The 22,427-nt window shown below is 42.4% G+C and overlaps 1 protein-coding gene across 4 annotated transcripts in view; it reads right to left on the bottom strand.

The window, feature by feature from the left end:
• Positions 1–22,427, bottom strand: part of CORIN (corin, serine peptidase) — a 330,706-nt gene that overhangs the window by 175,797 nt on the left and 132,482 nt on the right. For all 4 annotated transcript variants that reach the window (XM_062213544.1, XM_062213543.1, XM_062213542.1 and 1 more), the window contains exon 4: positions 15,999–16,200. In XM_062213544.1, coding sequence (XP_062069528.1) covers positions 15,999–16,200 — 202 coding nt within the window. The remainder of the gene's footprint in view (positions 1–15,998; positions 16,201–22,427) is intronic.

Genomic DNA, 22,427 nt, shown 5'->3' with positions numbered 1-22,427 from the left:
AGGTGGGTCACCCAGAAGTTCACATGCCAGAAACTTGACCGCCACACTCATCCATTAATGGTATTTGGAGGTGAAGCCTTTGAAGACTAATTAGGATTAGATGCAAGCAGGACAAGGCCCCCGTGATGGCAGGAGTGGCTAAGAGGAAGAGGCTGAACTAGCACCTTTCCTTTCTCACCACAGGTTGCTTTCCATTGTGTTATGATGCAGCAAGAAGGCCCTCACTAGAAGCCAAACGATGCCATGCTCTTGGGCTTCCCAGCCTCTAGAATATGAGCTAACTAAACCATTATTCTTTTATAAATTATTTGATCTGGGATTTTTTTAATATAGCAGCAAAAAATGTTACCAAGACAATCGCTAGTACACAAACAAGGAAACCAGAGCACTGGGAAAATAAGGAACCTGTACAAGTTCACTGAGGTTATAAATAGGATTAGAACTCTGGTTGAGTGACACAAGGATCCACTGTTTATCTTTTGCACTACAGGTAATTTCTGACTTCACAAATGAATGCTTCAGAAATGCAAGTCAAGGTTAGTTCAAAATTTGAAAGGCACTTTCCCGTGGCACAGCCATGCACACACTGGTGGGGCTCTCCCCTCATTCTATGATCATAATACTTAGGAAAGGGCTTCAGGAAAGGGCAGAGACATATCTGTTTTCACTTCTGAAAAGCAAGAGATAGTCCAAAGTAAAGCTATGAATCAAGCCAGCCTTGTCTTTTGCATTCCTCATTCACCTGCTGGTCCCTGACCATGGTCCTGGGGTCCTATACCATCCTGACCTTCCAAATTGCAGCCCCACCCCCCAGATGGCCACCTCTACCATCATACTCAAAGTTCTTCCCTTCCTGCAATCCAGCATGTACTCCCAATCATAACTAATCTCAATTAGACTTATTTAAAAGATGAAAACCTGGGAAGAGAAATACATTAATCCACAATAATGCACACTTGACCTGCCCAGAGATTTATTTATTTATTTATTTTTTTGTACAGGCAGAGTGGACAGTGAGAGAGAGAGACAGAGAGAAAGGTCTTCCTTTGCCGTTGGTTCATCCTCCAATGGCTCCTGCGGCCATGCGCTGCGGCCAGCGCACCACACTGATCCGATGGCAGGAGCCAGGTACTTATCCTGGTCTCCCATGGGGTGCAGGGCCCAAGGACCTGGGCCATCCTCCACTGCACTCCCGGGCCACAGCAGAGAGCTGGCCTGGAAGAGGAGCAACCGGGACAGAATCCAGCGCCCCAACCGGGTCTAGAACCCTGTGTGCCGGCACCGCAGGTGGAGGATTAGCCTATTGAGCCACGGCGCCGGCCTCTGAGATTTTTTTTCATTGTTACAAGACTGTCTGCCCCAGGCAAAGGAATCTCTAACTCATAAAATTTCATTTAAAGGCGAAAAAACCCATTTGACATCTTTTGCAAAGCTGGCCGGTACTCACAGGCTCAACTCTCACAAGCAGTTCCTCGACCTTTGTGCAATGCTGTACTCACCTCTTTCATTATTTTTATTACACACCATTTCTCAGAACTGTCTCATCTAGACCAATAGCAATGAAGTTCCACGCAGGAGCCAGCAGGCTGTTTTCATGTTCTCAAGTCTTCAACTCAGAAATGGACTCGCATCCTTGACTCTCTTGAGGGTTGTGTTTCTACATGAAAAAACCGAGTCTCTCACTGTGATTTTTACACGGCTGACCCTCCACTGTCTGATTTTTCAGCCAATGTTCACTCAGGACAAGACTTGGTTTCCTCATTTGAAAACCAAGATTTTTTCTTAATTTTTTTAATTTTTTTTATTTTTGACAGGCAGAGTGGACAGTGAGAGAGACAGAGAGAAAGGTCTTCCTTTTGCCGTTGGTTCACCCTCCAATGGCCGCCGCGGTAGGCGCGCTGCGGCCAGCGCACCGCGCTGATCCGATGGCAGGAGCCAGGTGCTTCTTCTGGTCTCCCATGGGGTGCAGGGCCCAAGCACTTGGGCCATCCTCCACTGCACTCCCTGGCCACAGCAGAGAGCTGGCCTGGAAGAGGGGCAACCGGGACAGGATCGGTGCCCCGACCGGGACTAGAACCCGGTGTGCCGGCGCCGCAAGGCGGAGGATTAGCCTACTGAGCCACGGCGCCGGCCAACCAAGATGTTTTAAAGAGCTGGAATTGGGATGAATTTTCATGATCCTTTTTCCACTGACATTTTACAAATCAAAATTCATCCTTTAATACAATATTTCTAAGAACACTGATAATCCCTTCAGCTTTGCTTTTGACAGGTAACAGACCTGGGAATTTGTTCTGGGAATATAGAGTGACGTTAAAATACCATCAGACCATCCGTTCTAAAAATAGGGACTAAGAAAAACGTGCAAAGTGTTTCCAAATAGGTCTCTTAAGAGGTGTCACCAACCGAGACCCCTAAGCTTTAAATTGCTGGACCAGGACATGTGAAATGGTGATAGAATATTAATAACTAGAAATCCATTCAAATGGGGAGCAAAATGAAAAGACATTGTTCTTGCTTTGCATGAAATTCAACTACTTCTGAGGGCTGAAATATTTTGCTTTTCATCAGTTGCGACAGTCTGAGGAGACAGGCCACACTTGGAATGTAAGTGTCCATAGTCAAGCAACAAGCAGACTGGTAACTGGAAAATAGGGTTCAGCCCAGGGGAAGTGGCCACTTCAGCTATCACAACACTATTTTAGACATGGTGATTGTCTTAAATGCATGTGTGAAGTGGGTTTGGTGTTGTGCAGGAGTCACTAACACATTTCAGCTAAAATGAAAGCAGAAGACCCTTATAGGACCTCTATAATTATTCGTAGAAACATTCAATAAGTATATAAAGAATATTACTTCATAGTCATCATGAGATTTTGTGATTTCACTAAGATGGATGTTGTAAAATGATTTTTCTGCCAAAGGATCATATTTTTTTTTTATTTGACAAACAGTGAAAGAGAGACAGAAAGGTCTTCCTTCTTTGGTTCACCCCCAAATGGCCGCTACAGTCGGCACTGCGCTGATCCGAAGCCAGGAGCCAGGTGCTTCCTCCTGGTCTCCCATGCGCGTGCAGGGGCCCAAGCACTTGGGCCATCCTCCACTGCCCTCCCAGGACACAGCAGAGAGCTGGACTGGAAGAGGAGCAACCAGGACTAGAACCTGTGACCATATGGGATGCCGGTGCCGCAGGCAGAGGATTAACCAAATGAGCCACGGCACCTGCCCCAGGATCATATACTTTGAATTTTTAGAGAGTTTATACCAAAGATTTTTTTATGATGTACCCACAAATATATAGATTTTATCTGCCAGGAAACAGTTCTGATAAGGACATGAAGTTAAAATTACTGAATAAATTTATATGACCAATGGATTTTTTAAATAGCCTTGTTTTTATCTTGATTTTTATACCTACTGAGAATTGTAAAAATAGTACATAAAGTTTTCAATTATTCAGACTCCTCTAAGATAAGTAGTTTACGTAACTGTAATTATTAGAACCAGGAAATCCACATTAGTGCAATGCCTTTCAACAAAGGATTATATCCAAAGATACCAAGATCTCCTCTAGGACCAACTCCCTCATCACATTTAGTTGTCACTTTTTATTTTTGGCAGATAAGGTTTAAATATATTAAGAGAGCTTAGGATTTAATTTTTTTTTTTAAACACAAAAGGCACTCCGTGGCAGGCAGACTCTACAAAGGTCACCAGCGACCTTTCCAGCCTGGTGTTGTGCCCCATCGAAGCTGCTCCTCTCCAAGTGGACCATCCCAGTGACTCGCTTCCCAGCAATAGAAGGTAATGAGATGTTCCTTCTATCACTGGGTTAACATGAGATTGTGACTTCTGCCTTCCTCTGACTCTCCCTTACTGGATTTTATGAATCAAGTCCCCAGACTGGGGGGCCCACATGGCAAAGACCTAGGGTAGCCTCTGGCCAACAGCCAGCTGGGCACTGAGGCCTTCAGTCCAATAGCCCTTGAGGAACTGAAATTCTGTGTCACACAAGCTTGCAAGGGTCTCCTTCCCCAGTCAAACCTGCAGATACGGTGCCAGCCATGGCCAATACCTTGATTACACCCATTTGGAAGACCCAGCTAAGCCATTCCCAGATTCCTGACCAACAGAAACTGTATATCTCACAGTTAGGTACATGCTATTTTAAGATACTATGATTATGGCAATACATTATGCAGCAAAAGGTAACTAATACATTTGTCATTGACATACCACTTTTTTGAAGTCATACTATGGAGTTAGAGATACTCTGCATTAGTGAGACACACACTATCATGATTTTAAAAATTACATCCCTTAGGGCAGGTATTTGGCCTAGTAGTTAAGCTGCTGGTTATTTTAATGCTCATGTCCCATATCAGAGTACCTACGTTCAATATCTACCTCTAGCTCATTTCAAAGCTAATGCAGACTTTGGAAAGCCCAAGACCTGGTGATAGCCCAAGTAACTGGGTTCCAGCCACCCACATGGGAGATCTGGATTGAATTCTGGAACCAACTTGGGGTCCTCTCCTCCCCTATCCAACCACTCTTTCAGGCATTTGAGAAGTGAGCCAGCAAATGATTTCTCAATTTCTCTTTCTCTCTCTCGGGAGGGGGGAGAGGAGAAGAGGGAGAGAGAAGAGGGGAAAGAGAGAAAGACATATAGGTAGAGTAGAGGGAGAGAGAGAGGGATTCTTTCTAAAATACCATTTGTCTGGGTGTGGTCAGGCCGAGCTCTTCAGTGAATAATGCTTACAAGGTCACAGTCACAGGCAGCCCCTGAGCTGCAGCCCTCACATAGCAAGGAAGAGAAATGTTGCTGTTTGACGGATCTGTCAGACAATCTGTTCACACTCTCTCCTTTGGCCTTGTGAGAAACAAACTTAAGGAGGAGATCGCTTGGCTAAGTACTGTGGCTACGGCCCAGTTCAACCAATGTCACTTAGATGGCCTCCTCTCTCAAACATGAGCCACAGATAGCGTAAAAACAAAGTCATAAATGACATAAGAGCATGAATTCATCACCACTGCTGGAAAACACAGAAAACGAGGGAGGGCCTGTTCTCCCTGGGAGGGGCCAGCAGCACCAGCCTAAGTCAGGACATTCCGGAACCACAAGAAACCTTAGACTTAGATGGGGTATGAAGGGAGCAACAGAGTGCCTTCCCTGGCTCTCACCTCCACTAGACATGGGATGAGAAACTGTGCAAATGAATGTTTGGATTTGTCATTGACTCACATCAGAAGAGAAGTAATGAGAGAAGCCAGCATAAGTTTGTCACTTTGGTCTCAAACTCTAGCATCTAGGATGATGTCTGCCTTTGTCCAAAGTTGTATTAGCCATGGTTGCAGCAGGACACAAATGGCCCACTTAAGTGCAACCACTGCAGAGGTCCACAATGCTTTAGAAAAACCAACAGTAGGCTGGAGCAGAGAGCCGTTAGCACCTCAGGTTTAAAAAATAAGGGGAGGGGCCGGCGCTGTGGTATAGCGGGTTAAAGCTCCAGCCTGAAACACCGGCATCTCATATGGACTCCAGTTCTGGTCTGGGCTGCTCCACTTCCAATCCAGCTCTCTGCTATGGCCTGGGAAAGCAGTAGAAGATGGCCCAAGTCCTTGGACCCCTGCACCCGCCTGGGAGACCTAGAAGAAAATCCTGACTCCTGACTTCAGATTGGCTTAGCCCTGGCCGTTGTGGCTATTTGGGGTGTGAACCAGTAGATGGAAGACCTCTCTCTGTAACTCTACCTCTCTCTGTGACTTTTTTTTTTTTTTAAAGATTTTACTTACTTATTTGACAGAGTTACAGACAATGAGTGAGAAAAAGACAGGTCTTCCTTCTGTTGGTTCATTCCCCAAATGGCTGCAATGGCCAGAGCTACTAATACTTCCATGAAGCACAATGGCATGTGCATAGAACAACAGTTACTATCTAGAAATTAGCAAATGCTACAAATGAAGGTTTTACTATTTGCTATTTGTTTTCAGGGAGTCAGTTTACCAGCACATTCCTGGATCAAAGTGCAAATCAACTCATCTCCTACAGCAAACAATTTTACTTCCACTCAGTGGAAAAACCACTATCACATACTTCTTGAACCACAGTAAGAAATCCTCTCAACATTAAGTCATTGTCCACCATCATTACTGTTCCTGTGATAGACATTTTCTTGGTGGTTATGCCATCTGCCCAACACTCCAAGCCCAAAGATCTTGGACTCACCATCCACATGCAATTAATCATTGCATACTGACAATTTCGCTTCCTAAGAATCCCTTAAGGGATCTGGTATTGTGTTGCAATAACCTGTTACTAACGACACCAGGCATCCTGTATGGAAGTACCGGTTCAAGCCCGGGCTTCTTCTCTTCTGATCCAGCTCCCTGCTAATGTGCCTAGGACAGCAGCAAAAAATGGCCCAGCTGCTCAGGCCCTTGCCACCCATATGGGAGACTAGGGTAGAGTTCCTGGCTTCAGCCTGGCTCAGATCTGGATGCTTTAGCCATCTGCAGAGTGAACCTGTGGATGGAAGATCTCCTTCTCTTTCTCTGTTGCTCTGCCTTACAAAAAAAATAATCTTTAAAAAATATCCATTAAGTCCATTTGTTCTCTCCCCCCATTTTGTGTCCTGTTAAATGTCAACGAGCTGTAGCTGCTTTACTGTATGCTAGGTCTAGGCTATTACTCTGAGCTGCCTGTTTCTCCCACCGGTCCACACAGCAAATTTCTCAATGCCCTCCAAATCCTATTCATGTGTTTTTCTCTTCCTCACTAGTAACCTCACTAACAGTGCCAAATGGGATGATTCTCTCCTTCTGTGTTATCTCCACATCTTGGAAACTGGCCCCACTGTACAACAAATTGTTTTTATGTCTGGTCCCCTATTATACTGAGTCTCTTGAAGGCGGTACTGTGTTTTATTCATCACACCCTCTGCATCAAACAATGTGCCCCGACACACTGTAAGTACCAGTGTTTGCCAAAAGATTCAACAAGTTGATCATTTTCCAACATCTTTGTAGAATAACTGATGGCAGAAACAGAGAGCGCTCCCAAGCTAGACAAGTTCCCAGCTCTGCTCCTGACAGGCCTCACCCCACATTCATTCTCTTGGGCAATAGTAACTATTTGCTTCTAGGACTGATCCCATCACAGCTTCTTTCTCCACTTCAGGTTGCTTGGGACATCTGGCTCACCCTCACCCCCTGAACTCCCATGTTCTCATGGGGCCAATGTAACCTTCTTGGTTTCCTGAACAATGCTTAAAATTTCATCTCTTGCCACTATATTCCAGCCTCCCAAAGGTCTCCATTTCCCAGTATTATTTAATTTATTGCTCTCATCACTATATACTATCATTTACTTATTATTTCCTCCTATGTAATACAAGTCCTATGAGGTCAGGGATTGTCAGCTATTTATACGTAAGTGTATCCCTACTGTATACAGTAACACTCCATGAATATCTTTTTTTTTTTTGACAGGCAGAGTGGATAGAGAGACAGACAGAAAGGTCTTCCTTTGCCATTGGTTCACCCTCCAATGGCCGCTGCGGCCGGCGCATTGTGCTGATCCGAAGCCAGGAGCCAGGTGCTTCTCCTGGTCTCCCATGCGGGTGCAGAGCCCAAGGACTTGGGCCATCCTCCATTGCCTTCCCGGGCCATAGCAGAGAGCTGGCCTGGAAGAGGGGCAACCGGGATAGAATCCGGCGCCCCGCCGGGACTACAACCCAGTGTGCTGGCGCCACAAGGCGGAGGATTAGCCTATTAAGCCACAGTGCCGGCCCATGAATATCTTTTGAATAAATAAATGAGTCACGTGCAGAATATGAGTCAGTGACCTGCTTGGAATAAAAGTGGTAGTAGCAAAGCTGGAAGAACCATCCCATCTAACTTCCAACTTACTGAGTTGCACAATCCCTCCCCCCACTTTCAGGTCAGCAAATTACACACACACTATCCAACCTTTAAGTAATTCCCATGTAACAGGAAAATGTAAGTAAAATCACTGTAGATGCAAACCCTATTGTATACTAACAGTAGAATGTCACTCTGAAAATAAACTTGAGGAAATGCCAACAGAAACATACAGCTTGAATTAAGAAGGGTGTAAATAATATAAAACCACATATTAACTCCTGAAAGAGCATATAAGAATCCCATACCCCTCTAACCAACACGATCCTGATTCTCATTAATATTTGGCATACTTTACCAGGGCCAAGGGAATAGGGGATTAACAAATCACAAAAGAAGCTTACAATTGCTAAATTTTTGCAGCTGTTTTGATTTTTGTGCATCATGAAGTGATGCCATAAATATGACTTCAAATGAACTGAATCATAAATATTTCTAAATTCTAGTCACATAACACAAATGAATTATGGAGAAGAAAAGTATACCAATTATTCAACTGAACTTGATGAGATATGTGCACTTGAGACACTGTCAGTAGCATGCAAAGGTATTTTTAAAGATTAGATCTGTCATGGTCTGACTCTAGCTTAACATCTTTATAAAATAAAAGTAATCTGTATTGCCTGACCATGTATTACCTAATTTTTGAAGCATTCTGGTTCATAAAATGGAAGCTTGTCTAGCATTTGATATTTTGTAATGCAAGGCCAAAAAGAAGACTAGCTCACCAGTCCTGCCGGAGGTTGAGAAGGGAACTGTACCACAATTAACTGGCCAACTGGACAGCCAAGTAGCCAGCCTGCTGTGGCCCAAAATACTGCTGTTTCCAAGTTCGACAGTCAGGGAAGTAAGTGGCAAATGACTTTCAGACTATTTAGTTGGTAATAACAAAACTTTTTTTCTTTCAATACTGATCTATAATTTTCAATTATTTTGAAAAATATTTTTGTAATGTTTCCATTTATTTCCAAGTGTGACACAAAAATACTTCTTGAGACATGGGTTAAACTTAGTAAAACAAATAAGCAGGTATAATTATTCTGTTCAGGAAAAGAATAATGAATTCTTCCAAAAATAGTTTTAAGTCAAGTCGTGTTTTCCAATAGGACTTTAAATGATTTCAGGGTTGTGTTTACCTATAAAGTGTCCCATGCTCTGTTATATGACATTTAAGTCAAAATATATACTTAGTAGATACACTGGTTATTTTACTAAAACGTAATCAGTAAAATTCAACTCAAAAATGACATGGAAACATAATGATGTGAAATAGCAGACTGTGTGACTACAAATTAGATGGTGAGAAAGAGGCTTTATAGTTTTGTGTAGCAAAGAGTTTTCTTAAGAAAACAATTGACTAACAACTTAAGTCCCCTCTCTTGACCATTTCAACATGGCCCATCTCAGATTTGGTTATTTGATGGAGCCCAGTCCATCATACCATCTGTGCATTTTAAATGACAGGAAAAATGTTTTAACTAGTTCATTAAGGTTTTATTGGTATAGAACAATCTGTCCACATCTAATGTATATAACTTGATGGAATTGAGGATTAGTTTATAAGCCCAAAGTTTCCTCCTGACTACCTTATGGTAGTCAATTAGTAGTAGTAATTAGAGTGTGCATGTGTGTCTGTATGTGTTAGAACATTCAACTTAAGAACATTTTAAGTAATACAAACTGGGAAACAAGCTCATTTTTACCAGGGAACTCTGCCACTTTTGTAATAAAGTCTAGAGAATTTATAAGAAATGATCAAATTGTGCTCCCTAAAGAGGAAGTTTTAAAGATATCTTAAGATTGTTTTTCTCTTTACTAGAGGTTGAAATGAAATGTCCCTAGAGCTTTTATTTTATCTAGTTAGGATTTTGGCAAAAAGTGAAAGCTTAAAAGATGAACATAAGGCAAATAGAGTATAGCAGAATTCAAATCTTGGTTTAGTTAGCAGTATTTTAGAAATAAATCCCACAGAATTAATTAAAAATATGCAATCGCAAAAACTCAGAAAGGATGAAAGAATCAGAGGGAGGGAAGAGGGCAAGCAGGCAGTATCATTACATTCTTAGAACTGTACCTATGAACTACATGTAATTTGTTTTCTTGGTATTAATATCACATTAACATGAGAATTGATGAGAACTGTGTTGTAGTAATTATCATGCAGTGACCTTAAGAATCTAATGTATTAACTCCTTAAATAAGGAAAAAACTCAATTAAATGAGAAGCAGATGACAGAGGAACAAGAACTTAACATTTGGAATTGGAAGTTCTATTTTCTACCATGAACTGTTTAACTCTGAGCAAAAACCAAGCCACTCAAGACACACAGGTATCTAAGAAGATGATTCAGCACCTCCCCAAAATGGTATACTTTAAAATATTTAGGGGAGAACCTGAGAGTTGCACTAAAGCAGAAAAGGGTCTTTGGGTAGCAGGGTCCCGATTTTCAAGCCTCCCTAGGAAAGCAGAACTCCTGCAGTTAACTCAGCCTACACTTTCTGAAGACAGATGGGTGACCCTGTGTTATCGATGTGACCAATCAGGTGTCAACATGAACCCCTACAAAACCTTCAGGTGGGTTTTCTCATGATTTTTTCCAAAGCAAATAGCAGTGAACTTAGTGTCAGGTCAAAGCTCTTTCCAAACAAAGGGACATCATGACATACATGCAAAGGAAACTGGAGAGGCGCTGATGTTTTGAGGAAACAGAATGGAAGATCAATGTGGCTTTGTCCATGACTCTAGAGAAACAAGGAGGACCTCACAAGCGTGGCAAGGCGTTTAGCTTGTAATCTAATGGAAAGCCCCAGAAAGGACAGAGGCAGGGGAATGGCACCATTCAACTTGTGTTTTTAATTATCACCTTGACAGCTAAGTGGACAGTGGATTAGAAGATGGCAAGAATGAGAAAAAATGCAAGTCTTGCATTTCTGAAAAACACAATGTTTATATCCTCCCACATTATTTGAAGACCATATCAATAATAGGAATGACTATTTTTAGAGAACTTAGTATGTGTCAGATAGTGTAGCCCATGTACAAGTACTTGGTATAAAGCATTCCATTGAATACACACAGAAATACACAGTCCATATAAAGTGGGTGTTAACAATCCTCACTCTACACATAAACAGAATCAGGAAGAGTAGTTAGTGTCTAAGGTCTTATAACTGGCCATTGGCAGAGCTATGGGTTGAATTAGGCTTTATTTGCCCCCTAAACATTCAAGGGCATTCTCTCAAGTAGCCTAATTATTTAATTTCCAGTGAACATGCATAATATACAATTTGAATAAAATATTGCTTTTAACGAAAGTTATTTGAGGAAACTCATCTGATCTTCACCTTGAACCCACAAGGATTGAGTACACTAGAGAATATTGTCCCCTAGTTCCTGGGTTTGACATGTAATTTTTAACCACTACTCAGCTAGACAAAGATTTGTTTTACTTCAATGACCTAGATATTAAGAATTTCTGCCAAGAATTTAATGGAAAAATCAATACGTGAGGGTAGGGATGAATCCATAGCCAGGATGTCAGTTTCCTAACTTTAAGGCCTGCTTCCATGAGTGTGGTATTTCTTTGCCAAGTGGAAGATATGAATGGGGTGATGACAAATCAGTCTCCAGTGAGTCATTTAGAAGCAAAGGCAAGGCTAGGTGTCTAATCCAAATTAGCTCCTCCTTAATTCTAAAAAGGTTTCAGATCTCTATGCAGTACTTAAGGTGGGAAAAGGTGATAGCTACACACTGAAAGCACATGATTGGAATATCTGCTTCCTCTTCCCAAGAGTCTTTGTGTACTTAAGCATAAAAAAATTTTCTACAGGGGCTGGCGTTGTGGCATAGGTTAAGCCATCACTTACAATGCTGGCACCCCCTTAGGGGTGTGGGTTCATGTCCCAGCTACTCTAGTTCCAATACAGATCCTAGCTAATGCACCTGGGAGAGCAGAAGATGGTCCAAGTGCTTGGGCCCCTTAGACACATGTGAGACTCCTGGAAGAGGCTCCTGGCTCAGCCCTAGCCATTCTATCGTGGCCATTTAGGGAGTAAACCAGCAGATGGAAGATCTCTCTCTCTCTCTCTCTCTCTGTATGTATGTATGTATGTATGTATCTCCTTCTTTCTGTAACTCTGCCTTTCAAATAAATAAATCCTTTAAAAAAAATCTATGAACTTCTGTTATTCTCCTGGACCCCAAATTGTGAATTTCTCATGAGCTACTTACTGAATCCCTTGTGACACATATTTCTAGGGTCACCCTGATGGCTTGTCAGTTAAATTTTTGTGTTTAAGATATATTTATTCCATAAATTGTACTCCTCTCAACTAGTACTTCAGTTCATACCTGATTTACACATTTACTGAAAGCAATCGTGGTTCAAGTAGAAACTTGAAATTCACTTTTATATAGTTACCAATTATCTCAGGTCTCATGTGAATCACGTTAAAAATTATACCATTTATGCATCCCTTCCTAGTATTTTTAAATTAAGTTTTAAATGTTATTAAGTAGCTATTTTCTCTAGGAGGAAAATAAGCAATTCTCCATTATGTGAATAGTAGAGGAAACTAGTATAATGAATGATATAAAAAAGTGAAATAAGTACACTTGACTTTAGAATTATTTTCTACAATACGTTTTACTTTTGTGAACTTATTATTCTTACTAAATTTAGCTTGTATATCCCATGCACACCAAATGATAGCATGAAGCACTGTCCGAATGCACAAATTTAAAACTAAATATAACAATGTAAAAATAAAAACAGGATACGGTCCCAAAGAACCCCTTTGTGTTCTTGACTACATGTCATTAGTCATGACAACAGAAAATTGGAAAACTCTCATATTAATGCATTTATCAAGATGAACCAGGTCACAGAAACAAATTTTACCTAAAATTGCCCATAAAAGTATGAGCAAATTAAGTAGAACTTTACAACTGACAATTCAAGAAGAGATTGAATTATAACAAAGAGGATGATCAAGTTGAAATTAAAGCTTTCAGAAGGTCAATGTACTCTTTTATTGTCTCATTCATACACACACATGAACCTGTAGAAAGTGAAAGCAATGAGATGTAGGTGAAATTGTTCCAAATTAGGCAGAGATGGAATCAGAATCCAGCTTCAAGTAGTCTTCCTAAATTCCTGTTTTGCAGTCATTCAATATTTAGAGTACTCAGCACATATTATAGTTTTCGTGCTCATTTCATTAGCATCACCTATCTTCAATTCTCTATTTTATAATAATTGCCAATATTCATTAAGTTCTTTGTAAGAGACAGGCTCTGTCACTTACTCATATTAACTTTGTAAAGTAAACACAACTATTGTTGTCAATTTACAGATGAGGAGCTGCCCTGTCAAACCCTGCAGTGTTGAATGGTAGCCCCCAAAACGTCAGGCCCAGTCCTAACCCCTGGAATTGGTGAGCGTTATCTTATTAGGAAGACGGGCCTTTGTGGGTGTGTCTAAGAATCTGGAGATGAAAACGTCACCCTGGGTTATCTGGTGGGCCCTCAATCCAATGACAAGTGTTTTAACTAGAGAAAGAAGAGAAGACCCAGACACACAGAGGAGAAGGCTGCGTGAAAATAATAGCAGGGACTGAAGTGATGTGGCCACAAGTCAAGGAGTGGATGAAACCCCCAGATGCTGGCAAAGGAAGGAGATTAATCCCCCCTCAAACCCTAGAGCCCTGGGAAAGAGCATGGGGATGTTGCACTATAGACTTCCAGCCTCCAGTACTGTGAGAGAATAAATTCTGTTGTTTAAGCCACCCAACTTGTAGTCATCTGTGATAGCAGCCCTAAGAAACTCACACAACCACGGTATTATACCACTACTGTCTAGGAACACAAAAGGCAACTTTACCACCAGCCATATTTTAACCATGGGAAAGCCCTAGCACAGTCTCCCCACCTTTATACCATGAAGGCATGCTCTGCAGCCAATTCAGGGTTGTGAAATGTTTCCCTGAATGCCATGTCTGCTGACAGTTATTTATGTACTTCTACAATGCAGAATCTATTTTTATTCTAGGCTGAAGCAATAACAATGCAGGCTTTTCTCAGTTAAAATAATAAACATCTTAGCATTATTCCAGGCATATTTTACACACTAATTAAGTTAGTAGAAATAATATAGAACCTATTTGTACCTAGATGTAATTATTTCTAACCTTACTATTCTGAAAATTTCCTCATTATTCTAATTCAGAAATGGCCCCATTCTTTCCACTGGGATCTCACTCACAGAGATCTTTCATTTAGGTCTCTTTTTTTTTTTTCCATGGTATCTTAGCTTTCCATACCTACAGTACTCTCATGGGCTCTTCAGCCATATCCGAATGCCTTAAGGGCTGATTCTGAGGCCAGAGTGCTGTTTAGGACATCTGCCATTCTATGAGTCTGCTGTGTATCACACTTCCCATGTTGGATCTTTCTCTCCCTTTTTGATTCTATCAGTTAGTATTAGCAGACACTTGTCTTGTTTGTGTGATCCCTTTGACTCTTAGACCTATCAGTGACCCTATCGGAATAAGATCAAAGTCAACGAACTCTAAAGGCTTCCATAGCCCTGACAACTCATGAATAGAGCCTAGGGAGATTACTGATGCCATGAACAGGAGTGTCAAATTGTTAAGTCAGCAACAGGAGTCACTGTGTACTTATACCCCACGTGGGATCTGTCCTTAATGTGTTGTCTAATGTGAAGTGATGCTATAACTAGTACTGAAACAGTATTTTTTACTTTGTGTTTCTGTGTGGGTACAAACTGATGAGGTCTTTACTAATTATATACTGAATTGATCTTCTGTATATAAAGATAATTGGAAATGAAAAAAAAACAACCTGGTGTTAAATAGGAAATGGAATAGAAAATTAATTAATTTTAAAAACATTATATAGGATCTCTGTCTTTAATGTGCGGTACACTGTTATTTAATGCTATAACTAGTACTCCAACGGTAGTTTTTTCACTTTGTGTTGCTATATGGGGCAAACTGTTGAAATCTTTACCTAATATATACTAAATTGATCTTCTGTATATAAAGAGAATTGAAAATGAATCTTGATGTGAATGGAAGGGGAGAGGGAGCGGGAAAGGGGAGGGTTGCGGGTGGGAGGGAAGTTATGGGAGGGGGGAAGCCATTGTAACCCACAAGCTGTACTTTGGAAATATATACTCATTAAATAAAAGTTTAATAAATGAAAAAAAATAAAATATTCTTTACTATACTTTTGGTTAACTGGCTCTTAACAAAAATTATTTCTAATCCTATTTTATGTTGCGCTGAATAGTCTTTGTCCCTCACTCTGCTCCGAGTCCCCGCACGCCCCAGAGCCATCCAAAATCCCATCAGCATGTGATTTAAATGATAAAATTTGGGAATCTGGAGATGAGTCTATCTGGATGAGATTTTGCACCTCGGTTGTGTGCCCTGGTCCTCTGTGGGAGCAAGTTCAGCTGGTGAGAGGTTCTGGCAGTGGGGAGAGTGGGAGGAGAAGCCCAAGTGTTTATTCCTTCTCCTCTCCATTGCAGGACTGAAGCTCCAGCGGTGGTTGGGCTCCTCTGCCTCAGGTGGAGCAGCTGGCTTGTCAGAGACCCCCATCCACAGTCACAGTTCACAGTTCTCTACAGGTGCTGCTGGCCCTTCTGTCCATCAAGACTTGGCTGGGAGGACAGCAACCCTCTATAATAAAAGCCTTGTTCTCCCCATCACTCACTCGTCTCCTTAACACTGTACACACCTCCCTAAGAGTCTCTTCCACCACCCTTTATTGTGCTGTCTTCTACTAGACTCTCACCAGAAGAGCAATTGAACATCCCTCCAAGAGCATCCGTATAACATACTGAATAATTTTTCACACAAATAAAAATTATTCCAGGTATGCAAAAACATTTCTAGTTTCAAAAGACTCCAACTGGATATGACTCACAGTATTTTTCTTTAATAACAAAAGAAAAAAAAAAGAAAGGTAGTAGCTTGGGCTGATCTCATGCCTCTCAAGCACTTCCGCTTTAAAGGTCTATTTTCACTAAGCGGGTTTGTTCCCCAAATACCTGTCATCACCATCAACGATGCACTCGGGGAAGGCGACGCTACAGCCAAATAACATGATATGTTGGTAGCAACTGAGGCGATGGAGGTACGTGAAGAACTTGAGGAACTTCTCCATCTGCACGTTTTTGATGATTGAGAAGACAGGCGTGGTATGGTAGGGCAGCATCTGACACTGGCTGTGGGGGATGCTGATGCAGGCACCTGGGAAGTAAAAGACAATTACACTTAGAAGTGGACATATCAGAAATGTTTGCAAGTTCACTGGATGTGACAAGGTAATGTGCTCATAAGATAAAGTGTTTTATGCAAGTAAGAATGATTATAAACATACAGTTATGCACACACATGAAGGAGGGAGGGAATGAAATCAAGCCATTACTATTTACAGAGGGTGAACATTTTCAGCCTGGGCAAATGTGTGGAAAATACACGCTCTCTACATACCTGGTGGGCATATAAATTGGCAGTCAATGTTTTAGATTAGAGGAAGGCAAGGCAGTATGTATCAAAAAACTTCGCAAACAGGCCAGCATTGTGGCATAGCAGGTTAAGCTTCCGCCTCCAATGCTGGCATCCCATATGGTTACCAGGTTATAGTCCAGCTGCTCCACTTCCAATCAAGCTCCTTGTTAATTTGCCGAGGAAAGCAGAAGATGGCCCAAGCTCTTGGGCCTCTGTGCCCATGGGGGAAACCTGGAAGCAGCTCTGGGCTCCTGGCTACAGCCTGGCCTAGCCCTGGCTGTTTTGCCCCTTTTTGTGAGCAAACCAGCAGATGGAAGATCAATCTCTGTCTGCCCACACCTCTCCCTCCCTTCATCTCTCCTCCTCTCTATGTAACTCTGCCTTTCAAATACAATTTTAATTCTTATAAACATGCATTTTTGAGGCTATGATGCCATTTCTAGATATTTAACCTAAAGGAATAATCATTGCTGTGAACACGGATGTATCCACAGTGATCTTCATCTCTGCATAGTTCGTAGTTTTCAGGAAATAGAAATCACCTAAACATGCAATGAAAGTGACTTGTTTAAAATACTACAGAGCCGGCCGGCGCCACAGCTCACTAGGCTAATCCTTCGCCTGCGGCACCAGCACACCGGGTTCTAGTCCTGGTCAGGGCACCAAATTCTGTCCCGGTCGCTCCTCTTCCAGTCCAGCTCTCTGCTGTGGCCCAGGAGGGCAGTGGAGGATGGCCCAAGTGCTTGGGCTCTGCACCCACATGGGAGACCAGGAGGAAGCACCTGGCTCCTGGCTTCAGATCAGCGCGGTGTGCCGGCCGCAGCGCACCGGCCATGGCAGCCATTGGAGGGTGAACCAATGGAAAAGGAAGACCTTTCTCTGTCTCTCACTATCCACTCTGCCTGTCAAAACAAAAATTTAAAAAAAAAAAAAAAACACAAAAATACTACAGAGCCAGTAATAGAACACTTAACTCAGGTATGTGTAAAATGATTTAGAAATCTATGTAATCACATGGAATGCTGTTTATAATGTAATTTAAAATGGCAGGCCACAAAACCTTTGTATACCTTGATCCTGTTTAATTAATTTATTTAAATAAAGGGAGCAAATTTCATGTATTTCATAGGCACAGTTATTAAGAACATAATGAGGGGGCCGGCTCTGTGGCTCAACAGGCTAATCCTCTGCCTTGCGGTGCCGGCACATGGGGTTCTAGTCCCGGCCAGGGCACCGGATTCTGTCCCGGTTGCCCCTCTTCCAGGCCAGCTCTCTGCTGTGGCCCGGGAGTGCAGTGGAGGATGGCCCAAGTGCTTGGGCCCTGCACCCCATGGGAGACCAGGAGAAGCACCTGGCTCCTGCCTTCGGATCAGCGCGGTGCGCCAGCCGCAGTGCGCCAGCCGCGGCGGCCATTGGAGGTTGAACCAACGGCAAAGGAAGACCTTTCTCTCTGTCTCTCTCTCGCGCTGTCCACTCTTCCTGTCAAAAATAAAAAATAAAATAAAATAAAAAGAACATAATGAGGGGCCAGTGCTGTGGCACAGTGGGTTAAAGCCCCCAGCATGCAGCATCAGTATCCCATATGGGTGCTGGTTCAAGTCCCAGTTGCTCCACTTCTGATCTGGCTCTCAGATACGGCCTGGGGAAAGAACCAGAGGATGGCCCAAGGCCTTGGGCCCCTGCATCCACATGGAAGACCAGGAAGAAGCTCGTGGCTTTGGACCAGCTCAGCTCCAGTAGTTGCTGTCCTTTGGAGAGTGAACTGGTGGATGGAAGATCTGTCTGTCTCTGTCTCTCTGTAACTTTCAAATAATTAAATAAAACCTTCCCTCCCTCTTCTCTCTTGCTCCCATCCTCCTTTCAATTTTTGTGATGACATACTTTCAACTTATAATCACAAGCATAATCCTCCACTAAATAAAGAATTCAACAAGTAGTTAAGTAGAAAAACCAGTGTTCCTCAGGAGTATAGACAAGAGCTATACACAATAATCAAATCTCTAAGACAAGTATTTTGTTCTGTATATGTTAGTTACCACATGATGCTGTTTCTGAAAACACATGATCATATATGGATTTGCAATCCTACCTATTCAACAGAGTTCAGGATCAGCTCAGAGCAACTTCATTCCCTTGTACAGCCAGCTCTTCAGGGCACCAGCACACCCATAGCCTTTCCAATTCCATCTTTCCAGAAATTAGCCTGCTTGGTCTGATATAAATCACGATGTTAACATGGATCCCTTTGATGGGATGTAGCAGAATGCTACATATTTCTTATTCTGTATCCTCTTACTGTTTATATGGAGTCATGACTTTTATTCAGAAGGAGGCAATTCTATTTTTATTTAAGCAAGCTACTATTTAAAACACAGAATCCTCAGGTCCAGTGTTGTGGTACAGCAGGTTAAATCTCTCCTTGCTATGCCAGTATCCCATATTAAAGGGCTAGTTCAGCTGCCAGCTATTCTTTATCAAATCCAGCTTCCTGCTAACACACCTGGGAAGGCAGCAGAAGATGGACCAAGTGCTTAGGTCTCTGGCATTCCTGTTGGAGACTAGGATAGAGCTCCTGCCTCTGACTTCAGCATGCCCCAGACCTGGCCATTGAAGCCATTTGAGGAGTAAACCACACAATGTGAGCTCCGTGTGTGCGCGTGTGTGTGTGTGTCTCCCCTAACTCGGCCTTTAAAAATAATTCTCTTAAAAATAAAACCAAGATTGGGGCTGGCACCATGTCGCAGTAGGTTAATCCTCCGCCTGCAGTGCCAGCATCCCATATGGGTGTGTGCCGGTTCTAGTCCTGGCTGCTCCTCTTCAAATCCAGCTCTCTGCTATGGCCTGGGAAAGCAGAAGATGGCCCAAGTCCTTGGGCCCCTGCACCCACGTGGGAGACCCAAAAGAAGCTCCTAGCTCCAGATTGGCACAGTTCTGGCCATCACAGCCATCTGGGGAGTGAACCAGCAGGTGGAAGATCTTTCTGTCTCTCCCTCTCACTGTCTGTAATTCTACCTCTCAAATAAAATAAATAAAAATCTTCAAAAAAATAAAACCAGGATCTTCAATTTTTGAAATGCAATGGAGGCATTAATTCCAATTAGAGGGGAAAATATGAGGAGAAAGTTCAGCAATAATGGAAATATTTATTCTGACCACTACAGCATTCCAAAGTGAAGGGATTATTCTCTCCAAACAAAAAGATAGCTCCATTTAAAAAAAAAAAAAACTTAAAAATAAGGCTGTGTCTCTTACAAAAGTCCAACTAAGTCTTTGATCAGTAACAAAATAATTAGAATCTCTAGAAGCAGGCATTTTGTATAGCGATGAAGATACTGCATTCCACATCTAGGTGTGAAACCTGGCCCCTGACCACTTCCTACCACGGCAGACCCCAGGAGGCAGCACTGATGGCTGACCTAACTGGGCTCCTGCCACACACATGGGAGACCCGGACTGTGTTCCAGCTCCTGGCTTCAGCCCCAGCCCAGCCCAGGCATCGCAGACACTTGGGCATTTGGGGAACGAGCCAGCAGATGGGAGTTCCTCACTCTGTCTCACAAATTATTTTTTAGAAAACACAACCTGTAATAGGATTTTAACTTTCCACTTCAGACTTTCAGACAGATCACTGTAGTATCTACCACTGATTCCCTCATGGTCTCCTCCAGTTCTCTTTTTAAACTCATTTCCCATCTCACTTTTCTTCCAAACGCCTCTGAAAACCTCCCAGGCCACGCAGGACACCTTTCCCCCAGTGACCAGATTGTAGCCATTAGCTCAAGAGTCTCACCCTCATGAAAAGATGCAACTCCCCATTGTTACACAATACTCATCAATCACCCAAGATGTGCCGAGTTCAATGTGGCACATTCGGAATATGATTTCCACTTTCAAAGACAACCAGCAATGTGTAGAATTTCTGTATATAGACCACAGAATAGACATGGCAGAGAATTTAAGGGCATACCACTTTCTTTTGCCTCATCAAAATTCCAAACACAAAATGAGAAAGAAGAGAATTAGAAAGGAAGGAAAATCCAGATAAAAATAGGCAAAATGAATACAAAAGACATAGTGATAGTTACATGAATTCAACTTCACATAAGTTCTGGGGTATAACATTCATGCAGATGAGGTTGGTGACACTCAAGTTGGTAAGTGAGAAAAATTAAACCATGTGGCAGTGTGAGGGAGCATTATGGGAAGTGAGAATGTACAAATAGACTTCAAAACGCCACAATCGTGCATAGTGTGCTATAAGCCGAGAGCTTGCTCATAAGAGCACAAGTGAAAATTCTTCCCCATCCAAAATAGAGAGACTCAAGGGAAGATTTATTGATAACCAACCCTGGGCCAGGCACTCAGACCCTCACATTCATAATGATCTGCATTTCGCCACCCAGTGAAGTGGTATCACATCTATAGATCACGGAGGAAACTCAATTTTGGATGGCTAAGGAAACTGCCTGGGAACACATGGCCCTCATGCGGACATTCCAGATATGAAGCCTGTGTCTCCCAAGTAACTTCCACCTATAGCCCATGTGGGCTCTTATAAAGAGGATTATTGTCATTACGTAAAAATAGTTCTTAGGGGGATGTTGAGCCTCGCAGTTAAGATGCCTCCATCCCACACTGGAGTTCTCCAGTTCAAGTCCCAGCTCCCATTCCCAGTTCCACCTTCCTGGCATGCAGACCCTTGGAGGCAGCAGTGATGACAAGGAATTGGGATTTTGCCACCTGTATTGGAGACCTGGATTGTATTACCTAGCTCCAGTCTTTGCAGGCATTTGAGGAATGAACAAGTATATGGGTGCTCGCTTGTGCTCTCTCCCTCCCTCTCTTATTCTCTGCCTCTGAAATTTAAAATGTAACAGTTCTTAAAGAAAATGACTCCTAGTGCCCCATTAAAAGGAGACACTAAAAACATATAAAAGGCCGGTGCCGCAGCTCAATAGGCTAATCCTCTACCTGCAGCGCCGGCACTCCGGGTTCTAGTCCTGGTCAGGGCACCGGATTCTGTCCCAGTTGCCCCTCTTCCAGGCCAGCTCTCTGCTGTGGCCCGGGAAGGCAGTGGAGGATGGCCCAAGTGCTTGGGCCCTGCACCTGCATGGGAGACCAGGAGAAGCACCTGGCTCCTGGCTTCAGATCAGCGCGGTGCGCCGGCCGCAGTGCACCGGTCGCGCCGGCCATTGGAGGATGAACCAATGGCAAAAGGAAGACCTTTCTTTCTGTCTCTCTCTCTCACTGTCCACTCTGCCTATCAAAAAAAAAACATAAAAATAGCTGCATTTATATTACTTTATTATCTGTATACATATGTATACACAAACATACACATCTGAATTTATATTACATTGTTTTCTTTAGAACCTATCAGCTTTTCAATTTCTGAGTACATTTGATCGTGGAACATATTTGAAGCAATTAGATAACCAAAAAGCTCAGTCCCCCTACCACCACATAGCCAAGAAAACACTGAATATTAACAGATCATGTGAAAATATAAGAATAAAAGGCAAAATCATGTTTTCGGTAGCTCTACTAGCTTTATGTTAGTGTGATTTGCCAAGAGTAAAAAGATACTCCCCTCTCTAATAGCTAATTCCCTCAGGAAAAGAGAATCTATGCTCAGGAAATGATCAAATAATAGTAAAAAACTTTAAAGAAATCTAAAAATTACTAGTACATACACAAATAATAATGTCATATTTGTACAATGATTTTCCAGAGTTTTCCAAAGAGCTATCATTGAGAAACATACAATTAATAGAACACATTTTCTTTCATATATGAGGAAACTAGGCTCTCCTAAGTGCATATCTAGATAGAAAGGTGATGGATGCACAGATGGACAAAAAGTAGGCAGACGTACAAAAATTGATTTACAAAAGAACACAAGGGCAGTAACAGAAGGTCTTTCACCTCTTAGGGCAACGTTCTGTCCACTATACCATAGCTGTCAG

The sequence above is a fragment of the Lepus europaeus genome, chromosome 16, assembly GCF_033115175.1.
Source record: "Lepus europaeus isolate LE1 chromosome 16, mLepTim1.pri, whole genome shotgun sequence".
In the NCBI taxonomy this organism is placed as follows: domain Eukaryota; kingdom Metazoa; phylum Chordata; class Mammalia; order Lagomorpha; family Leporidae; genus Lepus; species Lepus europaeus.
The sequence above is the reverse complement of the archived record's forward strand: the minus strand, read 5'-3'. Positions and strand labels throughout refer to the sequence as shown.